The sequence below is a fragment of the Nannospalax galili genome, unplaced genomic scaffold, assembly GCF_000622305.1.
Source record: "Nannospalax galili isolate Female #2095 unplaced genomic scaffold, S.galili_v1.0 scaffold31, whole genome shotgun sequence".
In the NCBI taxonomy this organism is placed as follows: domain Eukaryota; kingdom Metazoa; phylum Chordata; class Mammalia; order Rodentia; family Spalacidae; genus Nannospalax; species Nannospalax galili.
This window is the reverse complement of record NW_008332149.1, coordinates 1743758-1766698: the sequence shown is the minus strand read 5'-3', so window position 1 is coordinate 1766698 and position 22941 is coordinate 1743758. Positions and strand designations below refer to the sequence as shown.

The window sequence follows — 22941 nt, the reverse complement described above, 5'->3', positions numbered from 1 at the left end:
GCTGCCTCCTGGGAGTGCTGTGTGTGCCCTGGGGTTCCAGGGCTGCTTTGCTAACCATTGGCCAGGCGAGCATTGTGGGTGTCCCATGAAGTGTGATTTCCCCAAAACTGAAAGTGTAACTCTTCCATAAACACACACTGAGCACATGTGTAAGAATGAAGAACCCAGCAGATGGGAGAAGCCAGTGCAGAACGCAGGGGATAAAGACAGCTTGGAATAAGGTGGCAGACTTGTTAGATGAACAACAGGTTACTACTCGTTCATCAGGACAGAAAAAATTGGGGTTAGCTTTCTTTCCTACAGATATCCTTTGCCTCTCTATGAAACAGAATTTACAACTTTTCTGTTTTCTAGAAGTTTCCATCTAACTTTACTGAGAGTCAGTTGTCAGAGGGAAGTGAAAAAAGACGTGGCATGATGCTGGCGACAAGAATAAAGAGCCCGAGTAAACACCCCGGGTGTGCAGGGCACATGGTCAGTCTCAATTGTCATGCAGTACCAATGCAGCCTCAGACGTATGCAGAGAAGTGCCCTGTTCAGGACAATTCTTTGTTCCCCCCTCATAGGAAGGTCAGCACACCGTTTGGTCGCAGACCAGAGTGTGCCAGCCTCTGCTTTTGAGTGGAGGTGCCATTTATTCAGAGGTCTTTCTGCCTGGCCTCCAGACTTGGGGTAATCATCTTAACAATGTGATGAAGACATATAGGTGGGCTCTTACCCTCAGGCTTCCAGTGAGCTGTGGCCCCAGTCCCACTCCCCCAGCCCCCCGAGTGTGTCAGACCAGGGCTGGACCCCACTTGTGTCCTGTGGCTTGAACCTTAAATGAGTTAGTGAACCTTGGTGCACCTCAGTTTTCCTGCCTCTGAGATGGAGCTCCTCAGAGTGTGCCTGTGGCCCTGAGGACCACACGTGTGGACGATAGCCTGGTGCTTGGCACACCTGGTACATATTTGTGTGCAGTAACGAAAAGGTACTGTTGGCTTGCGCTGTACTTTGCTTAATAAGTGGATCCTTGGGGAGCAGAGTCGAGTCTCAGTTTACAGATTGGGAAAGACAGATGTGTGGCAGTGGTTCACCACCCTGTGGGGACTAGAACTGGGGTCACCAATAGATCCCATCTGTCAATCTCACATCATAGGTTACTTTCAGAGGAACTCCCTGCTGCGGTCGAAGAGCAGGCCTCTGCTTCATCCCAAGGGCACCTATATGCGATCTCCTCGGCTTTAGCCCAAAGGAGGGCCTCTACTAGGCACAGTGGGGTTATATTTTGGGTATCCAGACTGGGGACAATGGGATGTAGGGCAGGGACAGTAATGTAAACACAAATCAGAGGTGCCTTTGTTCTTACTGCCAAACCGTGAACTTGGGTTGAATTTACATGAAAGGAGATTTTTAGACAGCACCAAGCACTGAAAACTAACCCCCACTGGATTTATTTCTTGAATCTTTATGGACTGTCTTAGAGACTAAGTTGCCTAAAGTCTGACCACTATAAATACAGCATAGTCTTGTCCTGAAAAAGGTTGAAGTGGAATTCAGCACCTTCTGATAAGTAGATCCCCCTGGTATGAAGCCTTCTGGGGGACCGGTGGACCCTGTCTCCTGAGAGTGCAGGAGACAGTCCTATCGGTGACAGTCTGTTCCCAGAGCATGTGTCTCAGTTTTGATTTAGACAGCAACTCCACACAGATCCCTGGGGTAGGGCTTGAAAGGTAGCCCAGCCGCCCCTGGCCTCCTCAGAATACTCTGAAGTCAGCACTGTCTTGGGTGGAGGGGACATTTTACTGCATAACATGTCACTTTGGGAATCTGGCACTCATGGCCCATGGAAAATAGATGCCCTGCTGTAGCCAGCCTTAGGGGGCTCTGTGACTTCGATGCAGGGTGACCCCCCCCATGGGGGTCTTTCTCGTGCACATGCTTGATGGCCCCTCTCTGCATCAGAAACAGTTGGTGTATAGACAGAAAACAGTGGCTATGGGTCCCGTCTGCCCCACCTCTCAGTCCCAGGCGCTAAGAGTCCCATCTTCCTGGCAGCCTTGGCTTAAGCTGTGGCTCACACAAAAATGAAATCACTTGGAAGAATAGCATTTTGAGGGTATGAAAATCAGCAGGAAATGGGGGCAGGGGGGTGCTGGTTGTTCCTGGAGCAGCTTTGAGACGGAGATGAATCGGTGAAAACAGAACTGCGAGAGACTGTCTCACTGGTCAAAATCCATTAGAGCTGGGAGGAAGTCCCAAGGAGCTGGAGCGTCTGGCTGTGGCCTAGTTGCTTTTCTCCCACTTGCTTCTGGTGGAATGAAGTTTGCTTTGCTCCTAAGGACTGAGTCTGAGCAGGCCCTCTGCATACATACAGGGCAGCAACCCCAGGATCCACACACTCAGCCTTACTGTCCTGTCTCTGGCGTTCCGAGAACAGTCGAGGGCTTCAGTTTACTCCCCAGCTTGGTGCCCGGAGCCTGTGTTTTACAAACGGGGAGGCCAAGTCTTGACTTGGGAAGGCACAACTGGCCGGTGCCTGGTGATGATGCTTTCCATAGAGTGGGGCAGAGGTGTGAAGCCATTGCTTCCACCTCCTGCCGGATTTGGATGGGGCAGCATCTGACCAAGATCCCTCTCCTGTCTGGATGGTGTCATGTGGCCCAGATCCCTCAGCCCACACTCAAAACCTTAGCTTAGTTTTCTTAGTCCCTAGCCTTTCCCCATGGTTCCCCCACAGTCTCAAATCTGCACTTCCACAGTTGACCTCCGACTGCTCTTGGGGCAGTGATGATGATGATGCCCTGCCCCACCCCCAAGGCCTGAAAACAGAGAAGGGTCACAAGGAGAATCATGGGTCCCAGTATAAAAGGGCTCTAGCTGCAAGGCCAACAGGACCCCAGGCTTAAGGATCTGAGAGACCTTCTCAGTGCCCAGGACTTAAGGAAACGTAGAGGATGAGGCAACAGCAGAGGTCTGTGCCTTTGGGGTTGTGGTCATTTCTCATTTTACTAACTATGATTCTGGTGACATTTTAGGCCTGTGAAGTAGCAAGTCTGATACTGCGTGAAAGAAATAAAACTTGATTTAAAAATAACTAATCTTAAAATATTAGTGAGAGACAAACCTTTTAGCTTCACTTGCAAACATTCCTGTTGTAAGGAAAAAACGGGCTGTGAATCCTGAACTTTATAACACAGAGATACTTGATGGCAGTGATTTAAGTGGGTCCCAAAGCCATGTGAAAACTCCAGGTGGCTGTGATAAAGAATGTCAGGGAATCACTCTGTTGGGTCAGGTCCCTTTGCATCTTCTTAGAAACCTCTGCGTTTTATTTATTTCATTTCTTTCTTTGTTTCAGGGGACTTTAGGAGCTTAACAACCCCTGCCCAGTGTGATGAAAGTCAGTTTTCATTAAATTCATTTTCTTGGTTTTGGTGTGGTGGCACACGCCTTTAATCCCAGCCCTTGGGAGGCAGAGGCAGATGGCTATCTGTGAGATCGAGGCCAGCCTGGTCTACAAAATGAAATCCAGGCCATCTGGGGCTAATGGGAAACCCTGTCTCAAACAAACAAAAAAACAAATGATTTTCTCTTGTACTGCAGAGAGCCGCTTTACTTTGGTTCCGATTTGGATCTCATTGGGAAACTCTTCAGACCAATCTCTCTGATCCTTTGCTCTTTGTAGAAGAGCTGGGCTGAGCTTGGTAGCCCTAACGTTGTGTTCATTTCATTTTGGATTTTTATTTTAGTTTCCCACCCCCCTTTTTAAGTCCTCTTCAGGATTCTGTGTTCATGAGTGTTTCTAAATCCAATGTGTGGTGATTTCTGGCTGTAGTTTCTAGTTACTTGTGAGACATTTCCCTTAAGACAGGTAGAGCTATGCAAAACATTACAAAGACAGAGAGGCAAGCCTGCCATGCAGAGTCTGCTCTGGTACCTGGGGGTGCTCTGTTTGCTGAGGGGTGTCTCTGCCTGCTGCCAAGAGCTGCTATCCTGTGCTCTAGTCAGATGTCCAAAAACAGACCTCTTCAGGACCAGAGACTGCGGTCTTGACACTCCACCTGACATGTGAATGCATCTGTGGGCCCTGGTTGACCAGGTTGTGTGCTCCTGGCTCTGACAGCCAATCGTGTGGGTAAGCTCAGGGTCTTTAGGGCAGGCGTGGACAGTTAGGATTCAGGTATCATGAGCGCCATTTGAGAGTGACCTCAAGGTCTTGAGGATAGGCAGGGCCAATGACTACAGATGTTTTCTGTCAGGACAACTAAACTACTCCGTGCACCTTGCATGTGTACACTAATTGTCCCTAACTTGTTGACTCTAGTCCTATCCATTACACTTCTACCTGTGTTTTCTAAGCTGTCTCCCCTTCCCAGGTCCTTGGTCCTGGTGCCGTAGTGAGATATGGGCTGCCTGTTCCTGTGGTTATAAATATTCTGATGATGAGCCTTTAGTGCCATCCTTTCCATGACCATGAAGCTTTCATCTTATCTGTGTAAGCCCTCACCCTCCTGTTTCCCCTTCCCTTCCTACAACTCGAATTGCCATGTTACACTGCTCATTTTTTTCTCCTAATTCCTCAAGGATACAGAAGTCCCATTCTGCCCATCAGGCCACCGTCACCTCACATTGCAGCATTGATTTGGACTCTTAACTAGAGCGGAGGCCACCTTGGCAGCCATGACAGCACTGTGAGGTTAATGCATAGGACGGAGGGTGACTGACTTGCTGTGAAAATGGACTGACAAGCCTGGCCATGCTAGTTGACGATGCTCCTAACATCCACCTCTCAGCCGTGTTGCAAGTTGCTGAGCGTTCTGTGCATAGGGGAGGCTAACCACAGACCCCTCCTTACCTGTCCGAGGCTGGTGGCTGTCCCCACCAGAAGGCCAGAAAGCTTCAAGTCAGTATCAGTAGGGTGGGGTGGGGGAATCAGCTTTTAAAATGGATATTGTTATTGGCCCCAGCTTTCCACTTCCCTGTTACATAACAGACCTGATGGCAACATACTCTTACATCCAGAAACTTTAGCTGTCAGAACCTACAGGGTCCATAGCAGTAGAGCTCAAGTTCTGTGCAAATCATATCCTTTCAAACTGAGCTACATGACTGCAACCAAATTGAAATGTGGCCAGTCATACAAAAATAATCTAATCTTCAGCTATTCAAAACGAGGCAGCGTAGACTAGCACTCAGTATCAGCCCCCAGCAAGATGTTATTCGAAAAGTGGAGCCAGGAGAATGATGATCCGGTTCTCACACACCATGCCTACCTGGCTCTGTCTGATAAATGGCAGCGATAAGCAGGCCCCAGACATGCTGGGCCCCCAGGGCTCCAAGTTCTGAGGCCATCACCATCAGTCCATTCGTGTGCCTGCACAGGTACAACATGAGGGCTTTGCGTCCCCTGGACCTGGCATTTCCCCATTCATGAGTCTCTGCATTTTCTCATGCTTTCGGTGTCCTTTGTTTCAAAACCATGCAACTGAATGTGGTTCACCAGGCAGTGGTGGAGTCCTGTTTGTCATACGATCTGCAGTAACTTTCTCTCTCTCTCTCTCTAATGAAAACCCATTCCACAGAGAGAAGCTGCTCTCCCTCCAGATGTCTCTATCTCCAAAACTGCCTTGTACACCCGCATCGGACCTACAGAGGTGGAAAAACCCACAAGCCTTCTGTTCCAGCAGCCCGATTTGGACTCTGCGCTCCAAGTTGCCAGAGCAGAGGTACAGGGCCATGGTGTCAGGAAGGGCCACACTCCTGATGCTGGGTCAGGATCTGGGACTGCCAGTAGTCAATAACTAACCATGTTTACCCACAAAGCTGGTGTCTTTGGAGACAGACTGCCCTCTGCACACTGCAGGCTAGGTGGGTGGCACGGCATGGGTTCTGGCCTACCCGGTTGCCATGCTAACGGGCATGATTGATTGGTTATAGAAGGCATCGTGTCTCAGCTGCTCCCCAGTGGGCCTCAGGAAGCCTGGGCTCTGTTTCCTTTCTTTCTCCTTTTCAGGGAAGTTGTCTGGATGTAATCATGGCTTTGTGGGAAGTTTCTGTCATTTGATAACTCCTGGATGTGGTCAAAACTGGACACACTCATGTGGGGTCCACCTTTTTCCTCTCCCTGACCCTAGGTCATCACCAAGGAGAGAGAAGTCTCAGAGTGGAGGGACAAATATGAAGAAAGCAGGCGGGAAGTGATGGAGATGAGGTCAGTGTGGAACTTGGAACTCCTAGTGCCCAGGATGCCGGCCTGTGGGCTGACAGCAGTTGGGTTGACAGCCCAGGTTGTCCTCAGTAGTGTCTTCTATAGAAGTTTTTTTCCTTTTTTATACAAGGCTCATATTTTTATAGGAGTGTTTTTAAGGGATTTCAATTATTTATTCATGTGTATGTCTGTGTGTGAGTATGTGCACGTAAGTGCAGGTGCCTGCGGCAGCCAGAGGCATCAGAACCCCCTGGAGCTGGAGTTACAGGAGGTTGTGAGCCACTCAGTATAGGTGCTTGGAACTGAACTCGGGTCCTCAAGGCCAGCAGGTGCTCCTAACCATGGAGCCATCTCTCCAGCCACAACAAGAGTGATTTTAGCATATCACTATTACTAAAAGTGTATACATGTGCTAAAGAATCCAGTCAGAGAAGTATGTGGATACTGGAAGCTCTTTCTCCCCACCAGCCTCCAGTTCCACAATCCAGCTCTTGCTTGAAAGATTTATTTTCATTTGTTACGTACTGTAGTAGAAATACAGCCACCACTGTTATGACCTGTAGTGCTGCAATTACAGTGGTAGGGGCTTACAGTCCGTTGTGTTCCTGTCTCCAGAGCATTTCTAGCAAAGGGCTTAGATAATCACAGCCCCTGTTTTCTAGGCCACTGTAGTATCTTCCTGAATGGAGCCGCTGCTTGCCCAATCACTAGGCAGCACAGGTGAATCCCTGCGTCTCCTCCGGAAGATCATCCTTGGAGAGAAGGGGCTGCTTGGCACCGTACTGTTTGGGGCAGCTATAAGGCAGGCTGATGGAGAAGCTGGGTGCTTTTGTGTGACTACTACTTATTTAGATTCCTCAGCAAGTATTCCTGTAGGCCCATCCACTGCTTCAAAAATTGAAGGGGGCGAGCGGGTAAGATGGCTCAGCATGTAAAGGCACTTGCCTTATAAGCCTGATGACCTGAGTTTGATCCCTGGATCCACAGAGTTGTCCTCTGACTTCCTCATCTTCCCACATACACACATTAGCTGTACATACTCACACACTAAATAATAATAATAATAATAATGAATTTTTTTTTTTAATTAAGGGGCTGGAGAGATGACTCAGCAGTTAAGAGCACTCACTGCTCTTCCAGAGGACCCAGGTTCAAATCCCAGCTCCCATTATAATTGTTCATAACTCCAGTTCCAGGGGATCTGACCCCCTCTTCTGACCTCCATGGGCATTGCACAACATAGTGCACTTACATACATGCAGGCAAAATGCTCATGCACATAAAATAAATAAATAAAAATCTTAATTTAAAATTGCAAGGGCGTACAAAGTGGCCTTGGACTTGGAGGAGCATCTGCTTCAACAGAGACAGGTTCATGTCTCTGAGGCATTGGATGAGGGTATAGCAAGACTGTTAGGAAGCCCCAAGGAGAAATCAAGGAAGGCTTCCTGGACAAGAGAGTGTTTTAATTAGACCTTGAGAGAGAGATTCTGAGTGATAGAAATAAGGAGTAAAAAACCTGCATAAACACACGGAGGTGTGGGAGCTCAGAGCAAAGAGCTCCTTTGTCTGTACTGAGTTACTGTGACCGTGAGCTGGCTGGAAGGTAAGCTTATGAGGGAGATGACGCCGGTGTTTAAGGTCAGCCACTGGGGGACGGTCTGACCTTCTGTTTCACAGAGTGAATGGTGGGGGCATGTTGCAGGGTTTGAACAGGATGCAGTGAGTTGGGAGTTGTGTGTCAGGAAAATGAAACTATTGCTGAGTACAAGGAGATCATAAAGGATAGAGGTAGCCCTGCAAGTGTGAGCCTAACACTGACCAGGCAGGTTTGTCCACTGTTCATTGGTCACACTGTGCAGCTGTGCGGACTGAGATCAAACACCATCCTGTTATCAGCACCAACATGCTTTCCCTTTCTTCCAGAAAAATCGTGGCTGAGTATGAGAAGACCATCGCACAGATGATCGGTGGGTATCAGGCCTGGTGTGCTCAGGCCCTGGGTGGGTGCAGGCCTGTTGTGCTCGGGCCCTGGGTGGGTACTGGCCTGTTGTGCTCGGGCCCTGGGTGGGTGCAGGCCTGGGGTGCTCGGGCCCTGGGTGGGTGCCAGCCTGTTGTGCTCGGGCCCTGGGTGGGTACTGACCTGCTGTGCTCGGGCCCTGGGTGGGTACAGGCCTGGGGTGCTCGGGCCCTGGGTGGGTGCCAGCCTGGTATGCTCAGGTCCTAGGTGGGTGCAGGCCTGAGGTGCGTGGGCCCTGGGTGGTTGTAGGCCTGGTGTGCTTGGGTCTTGGGTGGATGCTGGCCTGGTGGACTCAGGCCCTAGGTGGGTATAGGCCTGGGGTGCTCAAGCCCTGGGTGGGTATCAGGCCTGGTGTGCTCGGGCCCTGGGTGGGTGCAGGCCTGGGATGCTCAGGCCCTGGGTGGGTGCAGGTCTGGGATGCTCGGGCCCTTGGTGGGTGTCAGGCCTGGGGTGCTCCGGCCCTGGGTGGGTACAGGCCTGGGGTCCTCAGGCCCTGGGTGGGTATCTGGCCTAGTGGGGAGTAGTATTTGAGTTGGAGTTGAAGGAAGAGCCTCAGAGCCAGCTCCTCCAAGAACAGTTCCTTAGGAGGAACCAGAGCAGGCCCTCTCATGGCTCTGCCTGAAGACACCTGCCAGCATGTCTTGCATTGTTCCACATCTCCATAGCTACCATTTGACCAACCAGGGGCTGCGCACTATGTGTTTGGAAAGAGATTGGGGTTGGCTACGGGGATGCAAGGCGGCTTTGGCTTTTGCTCGCAGAAAAACATAGGCTTAAAGCCCTTAAAACCCTCATTTAGTATAGAGTCAAGGGACTAAGTCCCCCACACAGCCTCAGCACATATGTCTAGGGCCAGGTGGTGGGACCATGGCAACTCCCTACAGGTGCCCTTCCTCTTGTGGCTGGAAGACCCCAATCCTAGCACTCTTTTTCCCTGAGATCAGACACACTCTCAAGAATCTATTGGAACACTGAATCCCGGGCAGCCTGGTCTGGCAGACTACCTTAGGCCTGCAATGAAAGAAGGCCCCGAGTTAACGAGTCACATAGAACTGGCCCTTTCCTTTGCTTCCTCCCTGTCAGTAATAGGAAACAATCCTGGAAAAGTTCTAAGCCCACATTTTTCTAGTAATGGATTTGGGAGAGGTGTCTTCATGTTTATGTGCCTGGCTGTCTGTTTATTTTAAAAAACTGATGATCAGTTTTTTAAAATCTTTGTCTCCTAAAGATACATGGAGTGAACACTGTAGGTCACTGCAAACCAAGTTTGTGCATTCAGGCCAGACTCTGCACTAGCACAGGAGTCCTCTGAAACATTTTTCCCATCCCACATGTAGTTTATCTTAAGATAAATAGCACAGTAGATAGAGGACCAACAGTTGAGTTCCTTGAACTCTGAACAGTGCTGACTGTGGCTTATGATAATTAAGGCCATTTCACCCTGAGCTCCTGAGACATTCAGTCACACTGGTCTCATGGTGGATGCTTCCCATCAGAATAAAATATACTCTGTTGCTGAAAGAATTTATGGACTGGAGAGATGGCTCACCAGTTAAGAGCACTGGCTGCTCTTGAAGACGACCCGAGTTCAAATCCCAGCACCCACATGACATCTGACAACCATCTGAAACTCCAGTTCCTGGAAATCCAACACCTTCTTCTGACCTCAACATGGGTGCACACATGCAGGCAATACACTCATACACATAAAACAAAATAATAAAAATATTTTTAAGAATTAAAAAAGAATTTGTGAGCACATGGATGAGATAAAAAAAAAAAAATTGAAAGTGCTGGCAAAGCGCTGACAATGAAGAATTTCCACATTCAGTGTCCAGAAAGGCTGGCCTGACCTTGGGCTTCCTGGTGTCTTGGGATGTGAGTGACCTGGAGCCCTCCCATGGATCAGGTCTCTGAGTCATACTCCTGAATTGGTGCCTTGCTGATGACACTGGCAGCTGTGGAGATGAGAGTGAAGGGCTTGATTTTTCCCTGAGGGAAGGCTACCCACAGCCAGCTTGTAGCACACAGGTGGGGGCTTTCAGAGAAGCAGGGTTCCCCTGGAGAGCTCTAAGCATGAAGACCTCTCTGGCTGACATGGGTGACCCCCACGGATGACTAGTCTCTAGCCTTATCTGTTTTTCCAGAGCATCTCAGTCTAGAGAGGCATCGTGTCTGTGGCCATCATCCTTCAGGTGCTGTGGAGGGGGCACCGTGTAAGGCCTCTGTACAATTCAGGGTCCTGGTGGACAGCCTGAGGCTTGACTAGGACTTTGTGTAAGGGGACCCGCCCTCCTTCTAGGAAAGTGCGAGAATCTCCTCACATACAGAGCCATACCCACAGGCTTCATCTGCATTCCTTATTTCAATTCCCATTTTCACTCCACTTGCCCAGCAGGGAGAACCTGGGCCTGAGCCTACAGCTTTTGAATGTCCCACATCCATCACATTGTCCCTTGACCAGCTCCCTCTGAAGAAAGTGTGTCTTACTAAAACTCAGCACTGGCTATTTGGAATTTAGAGCAAAAAGCGGCTGCTTTGCTTTCTGAATTCCGGATTGTTGCGAGTGTTTTTTTTTTTTTTTTTTCTGCTTTCTTAACAACTGCCCTGATTATCTGTTTTGCTTCCATTTTCTGTTGCTTCTTGCCCATTGCTTGCAAAACAAACAGGCAAGCCTGGTAAGTAAACGCTTCCCCCACTTGACACCTACCAGTGGCAACCCTTCTGTTTGTGTTTTGTTTTACGGTTTTGTTAATTTTGCTTTTGTGTGCTTGCTGCATTCCCCACACAGTTTAATAACATTTTGCCTGCAAAAGCCAGAAAACCCATCAGGGGTATTGTTCTGTTCTGCGGCTTTGGACTAAGGCTGATTTCCTGATTTTAAGAACCTAACTGCATTGGCCATGTATAAAAAGATTTGTGCAGCTTTCCCTTGCCTGGCTCTCCTGGGAACTGGGTGGTTCTATTTTTAAAAAAGATGAAAGAGAGCTGAGGCTAAGCCACGTCTTAGATCCAGGAAATCAGATGGACTCCATTTGATAAATGGCTCCTTCAACCTGTCTGGTGAAATATCTACGTGACTAAAGATCAGCCCAGAATGTACATTTGTGTGGCATGCTGCGAATAAAGGAAGCAGCTAAAATTCAAGAAATAAAACCAAGCATTGGTTGCTAGTGAACTTGGGAACACCCTCTCTTTTAGGGGTATAGACATAGCAAGGAGATTGCTTGGCCATTCTGTTCTCTGTGTTAAAAAGCCAGGCCTTCACAAGTCAGTTAAGGGCTCCTGGAGACACGGATGCTGTTTATCAGATCACTGGTACCAGACTCCTGGTGCCAAGGGCTTTGTACTCATTCTTTCCTTTAATCCCCCCAAATACTGTGCCACAGAATCACTACAAGCCCCTAGTTTTAGTGAGGAGCTGAGACTCAGTCTTCAAAAGCCCCGCCCAAGGTCACACAGCTGGGAAGTGTCAGATATGGGATTTGAATCTGAGCTGTCAGACTCCAGAGCCACATACTGCCTTAGTGACTTCTGGTACTGGATGGGTGTCCTCTGAGCCCTGGGATCATAGAGGCAGGATGGAGACATCCCCAACTTGTGGTTCTCCAGACAGAGCCCTGGACCAATGGTATTTGCATCCCTGGGAAGCTTTATACTGATGTCAATTTCCAGACCCACCCAGACCTGCTGGGTCAGAAAGTAGGATGGGACACGAATCTGCACAGCCTTCCAGCTGATTTGAATGCATACTCAAATCTGACAGACACCTTGATTTGACATGAGGTCTTGGGACCCCAAAAGGTCAGGTCTTTTGAACATATTTATGTCAGACTTGGAGCTGAAATGAAGGATATGGCCCCATCATACCACATGATAAGAATTCACCCAGTTCAAGACTCAGCAAGATGCTGATCTGTCAGAAACTAAAGGCAAAAGAACACAAAGGAAAATCTGCTGTGGCAAGAGTTATAGCCTTCCAGGTCTGCCATCACAGGACGCCTGTGTAGAATGTGGTCACGACTAAGGTTTTTGTCTTTGGGTCTGGGCCTGGGCTGTGATGCTTCCTCAGTGAACAAGTGACTTAGCTGTTCAAACCTTTTACCTTTTGTAAAATGGGGACAAGAAAACCTGCCGTGTCATTGGGAGGCTTCCCTTCTTTACATACTGCATGGATTGTATGTCAGCATCACTTGTAGGGAGGTGTTCTGTGTACCCAGGGTCGAGCAGTGAACCAAGGAGATGAGTGTCTGCCCTTGAGGAGTGTGCCCTGGCCACTTAGGGTCTACGTTATTCCCTCAGTGTGTTCAAACACCTGACAGAGACAACCAAAGGAGGAATGATTGTTTTGTTTTGTTCACAGTTTCAGAGAAGTCAGTCCATCATGATGGCACGGCATGGTGGAACCGAGCAGTTCATATTCTGGCAGCCAGGAAGCAGAGAAAAGATACAGGAAGGAGCTAGGGCAAGATACAGTCCCCAAGGACATGCTCCCCGTGGCCTACTTCCTCCAACCAGGCCCCACCTGTGCCACCTCCCACTCTGTGCCACCACTCAGTAATACCATCATACTATGAGTCCGTTGGTCAGGTCACGGCCTGCACGAGCTAACTGTCCTTGGAGATGTTTTCATAGGCATGCTCAGCGGCATGCTGTACTAATCTAGGCATTTCTCAGTCCAGTCAACTTGACAGAATTGATTAATTAACCGTCACAGGAGTGGCATGGCAGTAGGGAGCTCAGTGTACCAAGCCTGAGGTGGGAGAAGTTGGTATCTAACAGAACCAGAACCCACAGCTGGCCCAACCACACATGCACACACAGGACTATTCTTTTGAATGTCTGAGGGCAAGGGCTAGGGAGTGGAAGGAAAGAGGCCAGTGAACCGGGGAGACACGGGAAGCTCTGGGGGCCCTTGAGCCCTAGAACAGCAGCTGCCTAGGGGGCTGAGACCATCCAGCCTGGAGCATGTGGAAAGGTGTTAGGTTGAGGAGAGCAGAGAAAGGAAAGAGTTTAGACATATGAGTCAGAGCCAGAACTGCAACAGGCAAGGAATGTGTTCCTTTATTCAAAGAGCACAGCAAAGGACAGAAGCCTTGCCCCAGGAGTCAGGCATCTGCATCAGAGGGAGGGGCGGTTTCCACTGTCATAGGAATTCTGCTGTACACAGACAGCTGCAGGCGTTTTTACTTGGTGCCAGGGTCTGGTGTCCTTGACTGAGGCTCTTCCTCCCAAGATTATTTTCTCAGGCAGGTGAGCTATCTTAGGGCACTAAAGGAGACAGGTTGACTCCATAAACAGTTTCCTTCACTCCGGGAGTGTCCAGTTGATAAGGCTTGAGCCATGCCAAGCTGCCCATTTAGGGCCAGTTAGCCACTTTAAGGGATTTATGACTTTCCCTAAGGAAACTTACGGCTCTTCTACAATTCCCAAATTCTCTCTGGAGCCTGGATTATTCTCAAGAGGTAGTTCCTCCAGGTGGACTCTGAGCACAGTGAGGTGGCCCATTTGCACTTTGTTCTGGAAGCTGCCATTGCTCCCTGTTGGCAGTTCCCAATGTGATCTCCCAGACAGCAGCCGGTCCTCGGCAGCAGCCAGCACCCTTCCAGATGACCTGGGACTGGTACAAAGACAGGTCTGCTGAGCCACTTACTTCCCCCAGGAGCTGAGAGGGGGGATTTCTTCTGTGTTCTGCTGTCACCAGGAAAGTGGTCCCTTGCCCACTCCGTCAGCACTTAGGCTGGAGGGTGCAGTGTCAGAGATGCAGTGCAGTGTAGGATGGCTGGGAGCCCAAGAGATGGGCTAGAGAGCAGAGATGTTGCTCAAATTAGTACCAGCACTCTGAACTAGACCCAAATGGATCTCCCCTCTCCCACTGAGAAGCGAACTTTGAAGATATGTCTCTACGTGGAGTTTGATACTTCATACAGCCAAAAAGTTCGTGTTGCCGTGTAACAGTTTCAGAGCATTGGGTTTCTGTGATGTCGTAGGGATAGAGATGCTTTTCCCTCACAGAGACCTTCTGTTTGTCTTTAACATTTAGGAAGAGCCACCCCTAGAGTTTAGGCTACAACACCCCTTAATCTTGCCTCCCCAGAGGCTAGTGAATCTTCTTGACACAGGAAAAGTAGGCACACACGGGGTCTCCAGTGTAGATTTTCAGGGGACTGCATTGATTAGGTTTAGAGTAACAATTTCTACCACATGTGATACTGTGTGAGTCTGTGAGTTTTGTCCTTTTAGAAACTATCTGGGGGCTAGAGAGATGGCTCAGTGGTTAAAAACACTGTTCTTGCAGAAGACCAGGGTTCGAATCCCAGCACCCACATGGCAGCTAACAACTGTCCATAACTCCAGTTCCAGGGGAACCGACAGCTTCTTCTGTCCTCGGACATTGCACGACCCAGGTGCACTTACCTACACATAGGCATAACACTCATACACATAAAAAAAATTAATAAATTAAAAAAAAAAAAACTATCTGGGAGGGAGGGCTTCAGGAATGGGTCCATCACAAGGAAAAAGTTGAGTTGTACCCAAGGCCTCAACTGGCCCCAGAGACCTTGTTTGGTTTCAGTGGGCTCCATTGTTTGCCTCCTGTTTCCTGCCAGAGGACGAACAGAGAGAAAAGTCAGTCTCCCACCAAACGGTGCAGCAGCTGGTCCTGGAGAAGGAACAAGCCCTGGCTGACCTGAACTCTGTGGAGAAGTCTCTGGCTGACCTCTTCAGGAGATACGAGAAGATGAAGGAAGTCCTGGAAGGCTTCCGCAAGGTGCGTCTGCAGAGCGGGAGTCTGGGCAGAGTAGAGATAGCAGTGTGGAAGGGGCCCAAGTGTAGGATTGAGGGTCCCAGAAGTTCATCCTGAGCTGATGTGAGGAGGGGCTCTTCTGAGGCTGGGGAAGTCAGAAGTGGCCGTCTGGGGTGCTCATCTTCGAGGTCTGACCCCCGACTCTGTTGTGTCAGAATGAAGAGGTGCTGAAGAAGTGTGCACAGGAGTACCTGTCCCGAGTGAAGAAAGAGGAACAGAGGTACCAGGCATTGAAGGTGCACGCGGAAGAGAAGCTAGACAGGTAACGCAGCCTCTGCCCTGCAGGCCAGGAGCCCCTGTGGCACCTAGACATGGCTTGGAAAAGGAGGCTGATCCCTCTGACTCGGGCTAAGGGATTCACATTCAACCACCACCCACTGAAATAAGTGAAGAATTGTGTTGTAATGTCCAGGATACCCAAAGCCCCTCAACATTGTGACAGTTAGGGACCTGTTCTTAGGGATTCCTGTGTTCAGGCTGTAGTTCCAAGGATGAAGCCAGACCCCTCTCCATTCAGAGGTATCCATGGTGATCTGCAGCTACCTCCAATGAAGAGTGATAATTCCTGATCCCCTTGTTCCAACAGAGCCAATGCTGAGATTGCCCAGGTTCGAGGCAAGGCCCAGCAGGAGCAGGCAGCCTACCAGGCCAGCCTGCGGAAAGAGCAGCTGCGAGTGGACGCTCTAGAAAGAACACTGGAGCAGAAGGTAAGATGGTAAGGGCAGGGCACCCATGGTTGAGGCTAGCCCATCCGGTAATGGAGGCTGGGAGGTGAGGTTCCAGAGCAGAGCCAGCACAGCATCCATCCAAGTTCGTGCCTTGTGGGCATACCCATGTCTCCCTCCAGTAGATCCAGTTTTTTCTTTCTGTCTTTCCTGGAATAGCAGCCTGCATGGTGTTTATTTCTAGTTTTCATTTCTTTACAACATCCATTCGTCAAATATCTGTGAGGTACCAATCACATTTACCCATCATTTCCTGATAGAGGATGGGTAGTGTCAGGGCCAGGCATACTCAGATGCCCCCCACCACCAGGTATGTGACCAGTGAGTGAATCTCCTGAGGTCACTCAGCCTGTGCCTAGCCCCGTCAATGTTGGGCCAGTGAATCTAGAACTGTGAGTGGTGGGGTGGATTCCCCCAGCTGGTCATCACAGCCCAGTTGCCTACAAGACCAGCACTTCTCAGACATTAGGGGCCTTAATGGGTGGTTGTGGGGGAACCTTGGTAATCTAGTAAGCAACTAGAGCCAGTGGCGCTTCCAAAGAATCTCTACCATCCCAGAAACACTGATGTTCCAGTGTGGCCCAGAGGGGTGGGGAATCAGGACTGAGCATCACAAACCTCTGTCCTGGTAGGTGCAGACTGACTTTCTTCAGATCCTGTCAGGGAAAGCCTGAGAATGAAGAGGCTCAGCTCCTCGCCAGCCTCGTGCAGCCCTGGCGAGCCTTGCACTTCACCTTGCTTCCTAGGTTCCCTTTAGCCCTGAAAATATTTTAGGTGAATGAATTTCCTTGATGTTCACGTGTGACACTAATCCTACCCCACTTCCTCTGGAAAATCATGTTTACATTCCTTGCTTTCCTTTGACGTTAAATAAGGGTAACAGCTACCAGGCACTTTAATGCCAGAATTTTAAAAAGTGCTAGACTGTGCCAAATATGCCAGCTATGTTCAGCCACCTCTGTTTTCTGGGCTCTGCTGGTTGTTCTTAACAGTCACCATAGAGACAAGACACACAGAGCTGCAAGTCCAAACATTTGTTCATTCATTGATAATTATGGAGCATCACTGTGGGGTTACTGTTGAGTCTGTATATATTTTTTATAGAAATGGAATGTTCCATTAAAATAAAGACCACATTCCTCAGTCCTTTTGGGTGTCAGATAGTTGCCAATGTTTGCACTCCAGAAAGTAAGCAGTTTGAGACTGTGTTTAAATTATATCACAGTGTTAGTTTGTGAAGCAGGAATCAGGACCACGGATGTTTCCAAGGCCCCTGGCCATCCAGAACATTGCCTTTGCAAGTGAAGGGGATGCCGTGTTTTCTGGCAGATTAAAATACGCAAGTGAAAACAAATTAGGTTGCCAGGTTTTGGATAATGGGAAAGATAAAGATGTATCTGCAAATGTAATTTCATTTTGAATTAAAACTCCAGGGGAATTAATTAATCACATGTATGTTCACTCCTGAAGGACCCTAAGTGACAGTCACGGTACAGGGCTTGTCTTAAAGAGATTCAGAAGCACAGTTCACCAAGGGTAGGTCCTATGTGAAGGAAGATGTTGGGCATTTCACCAGCCCCTCACACAGTCCATGATTGGGTGTGCTCATTGGTGGCTGATGGTGCTAGGGCAAACTCCAGACATCCATCTCCAATGGGTCTATGATGGTCTCCAGACATCCATCTCTAATAGGTCTACCATGAGTTGATGCACATTAAGTTTAGTAGGCGTGAGACAAAACTAAGTAGTTACCAGGACAATTTGAATTTGTGCTCCAGGCTGGCCAGATCTATCTGCCTGGCTATGTCATCTTTTTTAAAATTTAGGGTTTTTATTTATTTTTAGTTTTTATTTTTTGTTTTTTTGAGACAGGGTCTCTCTGTACCCCCAGCTGGCCTGGAATTCACTATGTAGACCAGGCCTGCCTTTCGAGGGTTAGCCTGCCTCTGCCTCCCGAGTGTTGGTGTGCACCACCATACCTGGCTTAAAATCTAGTTTTTAAAAATTCATTTATTTGTGTGTGTGTGTGTGTGTGTGTGTGTGTGTGAATTGCCTGCTTGTGTGTAAGTGCACCTGTGTCATGCAGTGTCCATGGGAGCCAGAAGAGGGCATCAGATGCCTTGGAACTGGAGTTATGGACAGTTGTTACTGCCATGTTGGGTGCTGGAAATCAAACCCGGGTCCTCTGCAAGAGCAGTCTGTGCTCTTAACCACCGAGCTCTCTCTCCAGACCCCTGGCTGTGTGATCTTATATACAACACTTAACCTCTCTGTACCTCAATTTCCTTACTGAAAAATGGGGTAACAGTTGCTTCCTTTAAAGGGCTAGCACCTGAAATTTGTGACTGGCCCATCATTTGTACTCCAACAAGATGAAGACCACCACTCATCCCCAGCAAAGGGTAGCAGTGTTGGTGGGAGCAACTTTAGGGCTAGTGGTCAGGGCTTCATCCCCTTCTGAGCCTTGTCTTCTAGTGGGCATTTCAGCATCTGTACATTCTGGGCAGGAAATGGGCCGTGAGCAGACTGCTAATGAGACTGCTTTCCTGTATGGCAGAGCAGGTTCCTCCACTGCATGGGCATGGTGATGTGGGGCCCTACCCTGGGGACAGCCATGGCACTGAGCTAGGATGTGTCTCAGACGGCCCCAAGGTTTCCAAGAAAAATTCAGTACATCTTGTGAGATAGGCTTTAGCAGAAACTGGCTGCAAGATGGACCTGGGATGCGGGTCCACCGTCACTGTGGCGGCCATTTATGCAGTTGAACAAAGGCAGCCTTTGACTCTTAGCATCCCAGTCATCTAAAAGCAAAGCCACATCTGCTGGACACCTCCCTTCTGGGGACACCCCCCCCCCACACACACCCGCTTCTAACTGGATGGGAACTGCTGCCCTGTCTTCTGTGCAGCCTTGACTGGGCCCCGGGGGATGGCAGGGCGTGGCAGGCGTGGCTCCTGGATGAGAGGAAAGCCTTGAAGTTAATTTGCATCTCTTGCTCCTCTAGGACTCCACCTGTCGGGCCATCTTCTAGATAATGCTAGCATTTCCCATACAGATAGATTTCCTAAATCCTCCTGTGCCTTTGTCAGGAAAGGAAGAGCTCAGCCCAGGTCCACCTATCTCTGCCTCCACAGTGCTGGGATTACAAGGGTGTGCCACCAACCCAGCTGTTTGTTGGTTTGGTTGTTTGGCTGGTTGGTTGTTATTATTTTTTTTAATATTGGGTTCTGAGGATTGAACTCATGTTCTGGGGCTTGCAAAGCAAGCACTTTACGGCTGGCATCTTCCCAGCCTCCTGACTGACTTGATTTCAAACATCAGGAGCATCTCTCTTATCTTCATTTTCAGAATAAAGAGATAGAAGAGCTCACCAAGATTTGTGATGAACTGATTGCCAAAATGGGGAAAAGCTAACTTTAAACCAAATGCTTGGACTTGACCGTTGCGTGCAATATGAGCGTCGGCACACTGCTGTCCTTCCGGTACCGTGGACAGGTTCTGTTTTCACTTTTTGTATGCACTACTGTATCTCCTCTCTAAATAAAGGTGATTTGATTGTATGCAGTCCTGAGGAGACCTAGCAGGATTTCTTGCTATTGGTTTGCATTTTCCTAGAATTATTCATAGCAAGTTGACCTCAGAGTTCCTGTATCAGGGAGATTGTCTGATCCTCTAATAAAAGACAAATTGCTGACCTTGGCCTTGCCCTTTGGACATGAATCCCCCAGGGTGAGCAGCTTCTGATTTAATATGAACATGCACAGCCTGCATAGGGACTCTTGCCTTAAGGAGTGTACACTTGATCTGCATTTGCTGATTTGTTTAAAAAAATGCATGTTTCAAATAAAATTCTCTATTGTAAATAAATTTTTTTCTTTGGGTCTTGGCAATGAGTGTAGCTGTGATTTATTTTCTGGGAAGGTTGAGTCTTTTCTCGCCTTTGTTAAAGCTTATCAGATTTGACCTTCTCGTTTTCTTTATCCATTGATTTAAATAACATTTCCTTCATTATCGTGGCTGGGTTTGTAAGAGGAATTTAATGAGAAATATTGACTGGTGATGTAAATAATTAAGTGGATACTTTAGCTTGGGTTTTGGTTTTTTTTGTTTTTTTTTTTCACAAAGTCTCTGCTGTTAGGATGCAAAATGCTTCCTTTGATTGAGTGAAGAAGCAAACCCTCTGTCTGTTCCATCCCTTGGTGTGTGAGCAACCCTGAACCCATTCCTCATAGGGGCTTAGGAAAGGGCTAGGGACTCTCAATGGGAGGCAGGTAATGAGCCACTTAGCAACATGACTTCCCTTGCTGCCCTTGACCTGCAAGAGGACCAGGGTGAAGGATGGGGCGGGGGTGAGGATGTATATTGGTTTCCTGGGGCTGCTGTCACAAATGCCTACAAATGAACTGCAAAATCAAATCAAGGTGTGAATTTGGTTCCCTCGGGCTCCAAGGGGAGTCTGCTTCATTGCTCTCTCCCAGCTTGCCACATCCTTGGTTTCCCTTGTCTTTTGATAGCAACACTCCAGGTACCAGGCATTGAACCTAGAGACAAGATGACAAGATTGCTCAAACTGGCCTTGAATTCACTCTGTTGTCTAGGCAGCCCTTACCTCTTCAATCCTCCAGCCTCAGTCTCCCAAGAAGCTGGGGTTACAGCCCTATGCCACCACATCCAGTTCCTTTCTTTTCTTTCTTTCTTTTTTTTTTTGTCTCTTTTTAACAAGGTCTCCCTGTAGTCCCAGCTGACCTGAACTCACTATGTAAACCAGGCTGGCCTTGAACTCACAGTGATCCGCCTGCCTCTGCCTCCCAAGTGCTGGGACTAAAGGCATGTGCCACCATGCCTGGCCTTTTTCTATTTTTTTAAATAAATGTTTTAATTAAAAAAAATTTAACATGTATGAGTATTTCGCCTGCATGTATATAAGTACACCTGTGTCATGCAATGCCTGTGGAGCTCAGAAGAGGGCTCCTGGAATTGGAGTTAAGGACAGGTATTGTTAGCTGCCATATTGGGAACTAAACCCAGGTCCTCTTCAGGAGCAGCCAGTGCTTTTAACGGCTAAGCCATCTCTCCAGCCCCTCCTCTCTTTTCTTATAAGAATATCATCATTGTATTTAGAGCCTACCACAAGTTCAGGGTGATCTCATTTCAATATCCCTGTCTGCAAAGACCATTTGCACACATAGTCATTTTCACAGGGAGCAGGGATTAAGACACAGATACATCTTTAAAGATTTTTTTATTATAGTATTTGTGTGTGTGTGTGTGTGTGCGCACGCATGTGTGTGTTTGCATGCACGCATGCATGCAAGAGTGTTTATGGAGGTCAGAAGACAACTTTCAGGTGCATGCCATGGTACATATGTAGAGGTCAGAGAATGGCTGACTGGAGTCAGTTCTCTCCACCGTGTGGGTCCCGGGAATTGAACTCAGATCATCAGGCTTGGCCGTAATCACCTTTCCCCACTAAGTCTTCTTGCTGGGCCTACACATCTTTTGAGGGACATATGTACTGGTAGAATTTGTGGTGTTGCTGAGTGTGAAAAGCAGACCTGAGCCCCCATGTCTCTGTTTACCTGCCCCTCTTCCTGCTCCAGGCACAGTGACTATGGGCCACTTACTGTACAGGTACTCTGACCCTAACAGGACAGGTTCTAGAAAGCCTCAGCTCTGGGAGACAGGATAGGGTGGGGGTCTCTATGGTGACTTACAAGGTGGATGAAGTTGGGCCATGTGATCAGCACCAAGGAGAGAGGGATGACTTGCTCTTGCTGCCCACTGGCTCTGTGATGATGCACAGCATCCTTGGGACTCTGAGAGTGTTTCATTTCTTGTGCACATGGCCTCCATAGGCAGAGCTCTGACCCCACTGTCATCCCACCTGACAGGCACCTGAGCCGGAGCTAGTAACTGCCTCCCTCTCCTGCCCAGGATCCACTGGCTGGTCCAACCAGGACCTCTGACCCCCGTCCTCACTCAGCCTGGCCTGGCCGCACCCCTCCCTTGCCCTGGACCCACCTCTCCTGCTCTCTTATTTTCTTCATTCAAGTAAGACATTCGCATTCCTAGCAAGATTCAAAACACAGGCAAGGAAAAATACTGAGTCCCAAACCAAGGAGCTGCTCTTTTTGTTTATTTTATGCCTTTTCTTGGCATATGAAATACCTATTTCTTTCACTGTGCTACTTAAAAAAATATTTTTATGTGTATACATTTGTCCATCCATCCATCCTCAGCATCCTGCATCCCATTTCGTTCCCCTTTCTTTTTCACCTAACACTGTATTGTAACCTGACCATCATCTTATGACAAACTTTTTCACTTAGTAAAATTATGAAAATATAAAATAATAAAAGTTACCAAGGCATCATCAAAACAACTGCCTCTTCTATCTCAGGCAATTATAGGGTGGTGTTCAGTTCACAGAATGATTTCAAACTTCATCAAGGATGACTGAAGATGTGTAACCACGGATGTGAGCCTGCTGGAAAATTCCATGGGGTCTGTGGCCCCACACTGGACAGCAAGGTTAGTGATTGTTGAGTTCTACAACCAGGGCAAGGGTATTGAGACACATTCAGGAGTGTTTAACTACAAAAGAAAGATTACAGACACAGTCTTACATTTTGTTTTTTTTCTTCAAAATGAGTTATGTATATGGAGATTCCATGTTTTATAGATGAGAAAAAAATTTTGCTAGAGTCCACTTCCTCCTCCTCCTCATCCTTTTCCCAGCCCGTGCCCCTTCCTGGCTACCTAAGGCTTCTCAGTAGCTCCGTGGGCACAGAAGCTGGTGGAAGCCGCGGGATGATCCTTGCACCCTTCTGGAAAAGCTTGCACAGACTGATAGTTTCAATATCAAATGTTCCCTGCAGTCTCCTGTGTTACATGCTTGGATTCCAGATATTGGTCCTATTTGAGGAGGTTCTGGAAACTTTCAGAGGTGGAGCCTAGCTCTGGGTCCCTGGGAACTCCTCTTGGAAGGTGTACTCAGTCCTAGGCCACCCGTTCCTCTACTTTACTTTCTCTCTGTCATGAGTGAGTGGTCTCAGTGACATGTTGCCACTGCTGTGATGTACCTCACGGGCCCAGAAACAGTGGAACTGGCCGTGGTGGACTGCAATTTCTGGAAACATGAGCCAGAATAAATCCATTCTCCCTTGGGTAGTTTGTCAGGTGTTTTGGTTACAGCAAT

The 22941-nt window shown here is 48.4% G+C and overlaps 1 protein-coding gene across 6 annotated transcripts in view; it reads left to right on the top strand.

Moving 5' to 3' along the window:
- Positions 1–19633, top strand: part of Tacc2 (transforming acidic coiled-coil containing protein 2) — a 152523-nt gene extending 132890 nt beyond the window's left edge. For 3 of the 6 annotated variants that reach the window (XM_029560723.1, XM_029560724.1, XM_008827273.3), the window contains 7 exons: positions 5565–5708; positions 6117–6193; positions 8117–8160; positions 14822–14982; positions 15174–15280; positions 15605–15725; positions 19092–19610. In XM_029560723.1, the coding sequence (XP_029416583.1) occupies positions 5565–5708; positions 6117–6193; positions 8117–8160; positions 14822–14982; positions 15174–15280; positions 15605–15725; positions 19092–19157 (720 nt within the window). In that variant the 3' untranslated portion in view covers positions 19158–19610. Of the gene's footprint in view, positions 1–5564; positions 5709–6116; positions 6194–8116; positions 8161–10879; positions 11012–14821; positions 14983–15173; positions 15281–15604; positions 15726–19091 lie in introns of those variants that run through there. The other 3 variants (XM_008827272.3, XM_008827270.3, XM_029560725.1) reach the window with 2 other exon arrangements.
- The last annotated feature ends 3308 nt before the right edge of the window (positions 19634–22941 follow it).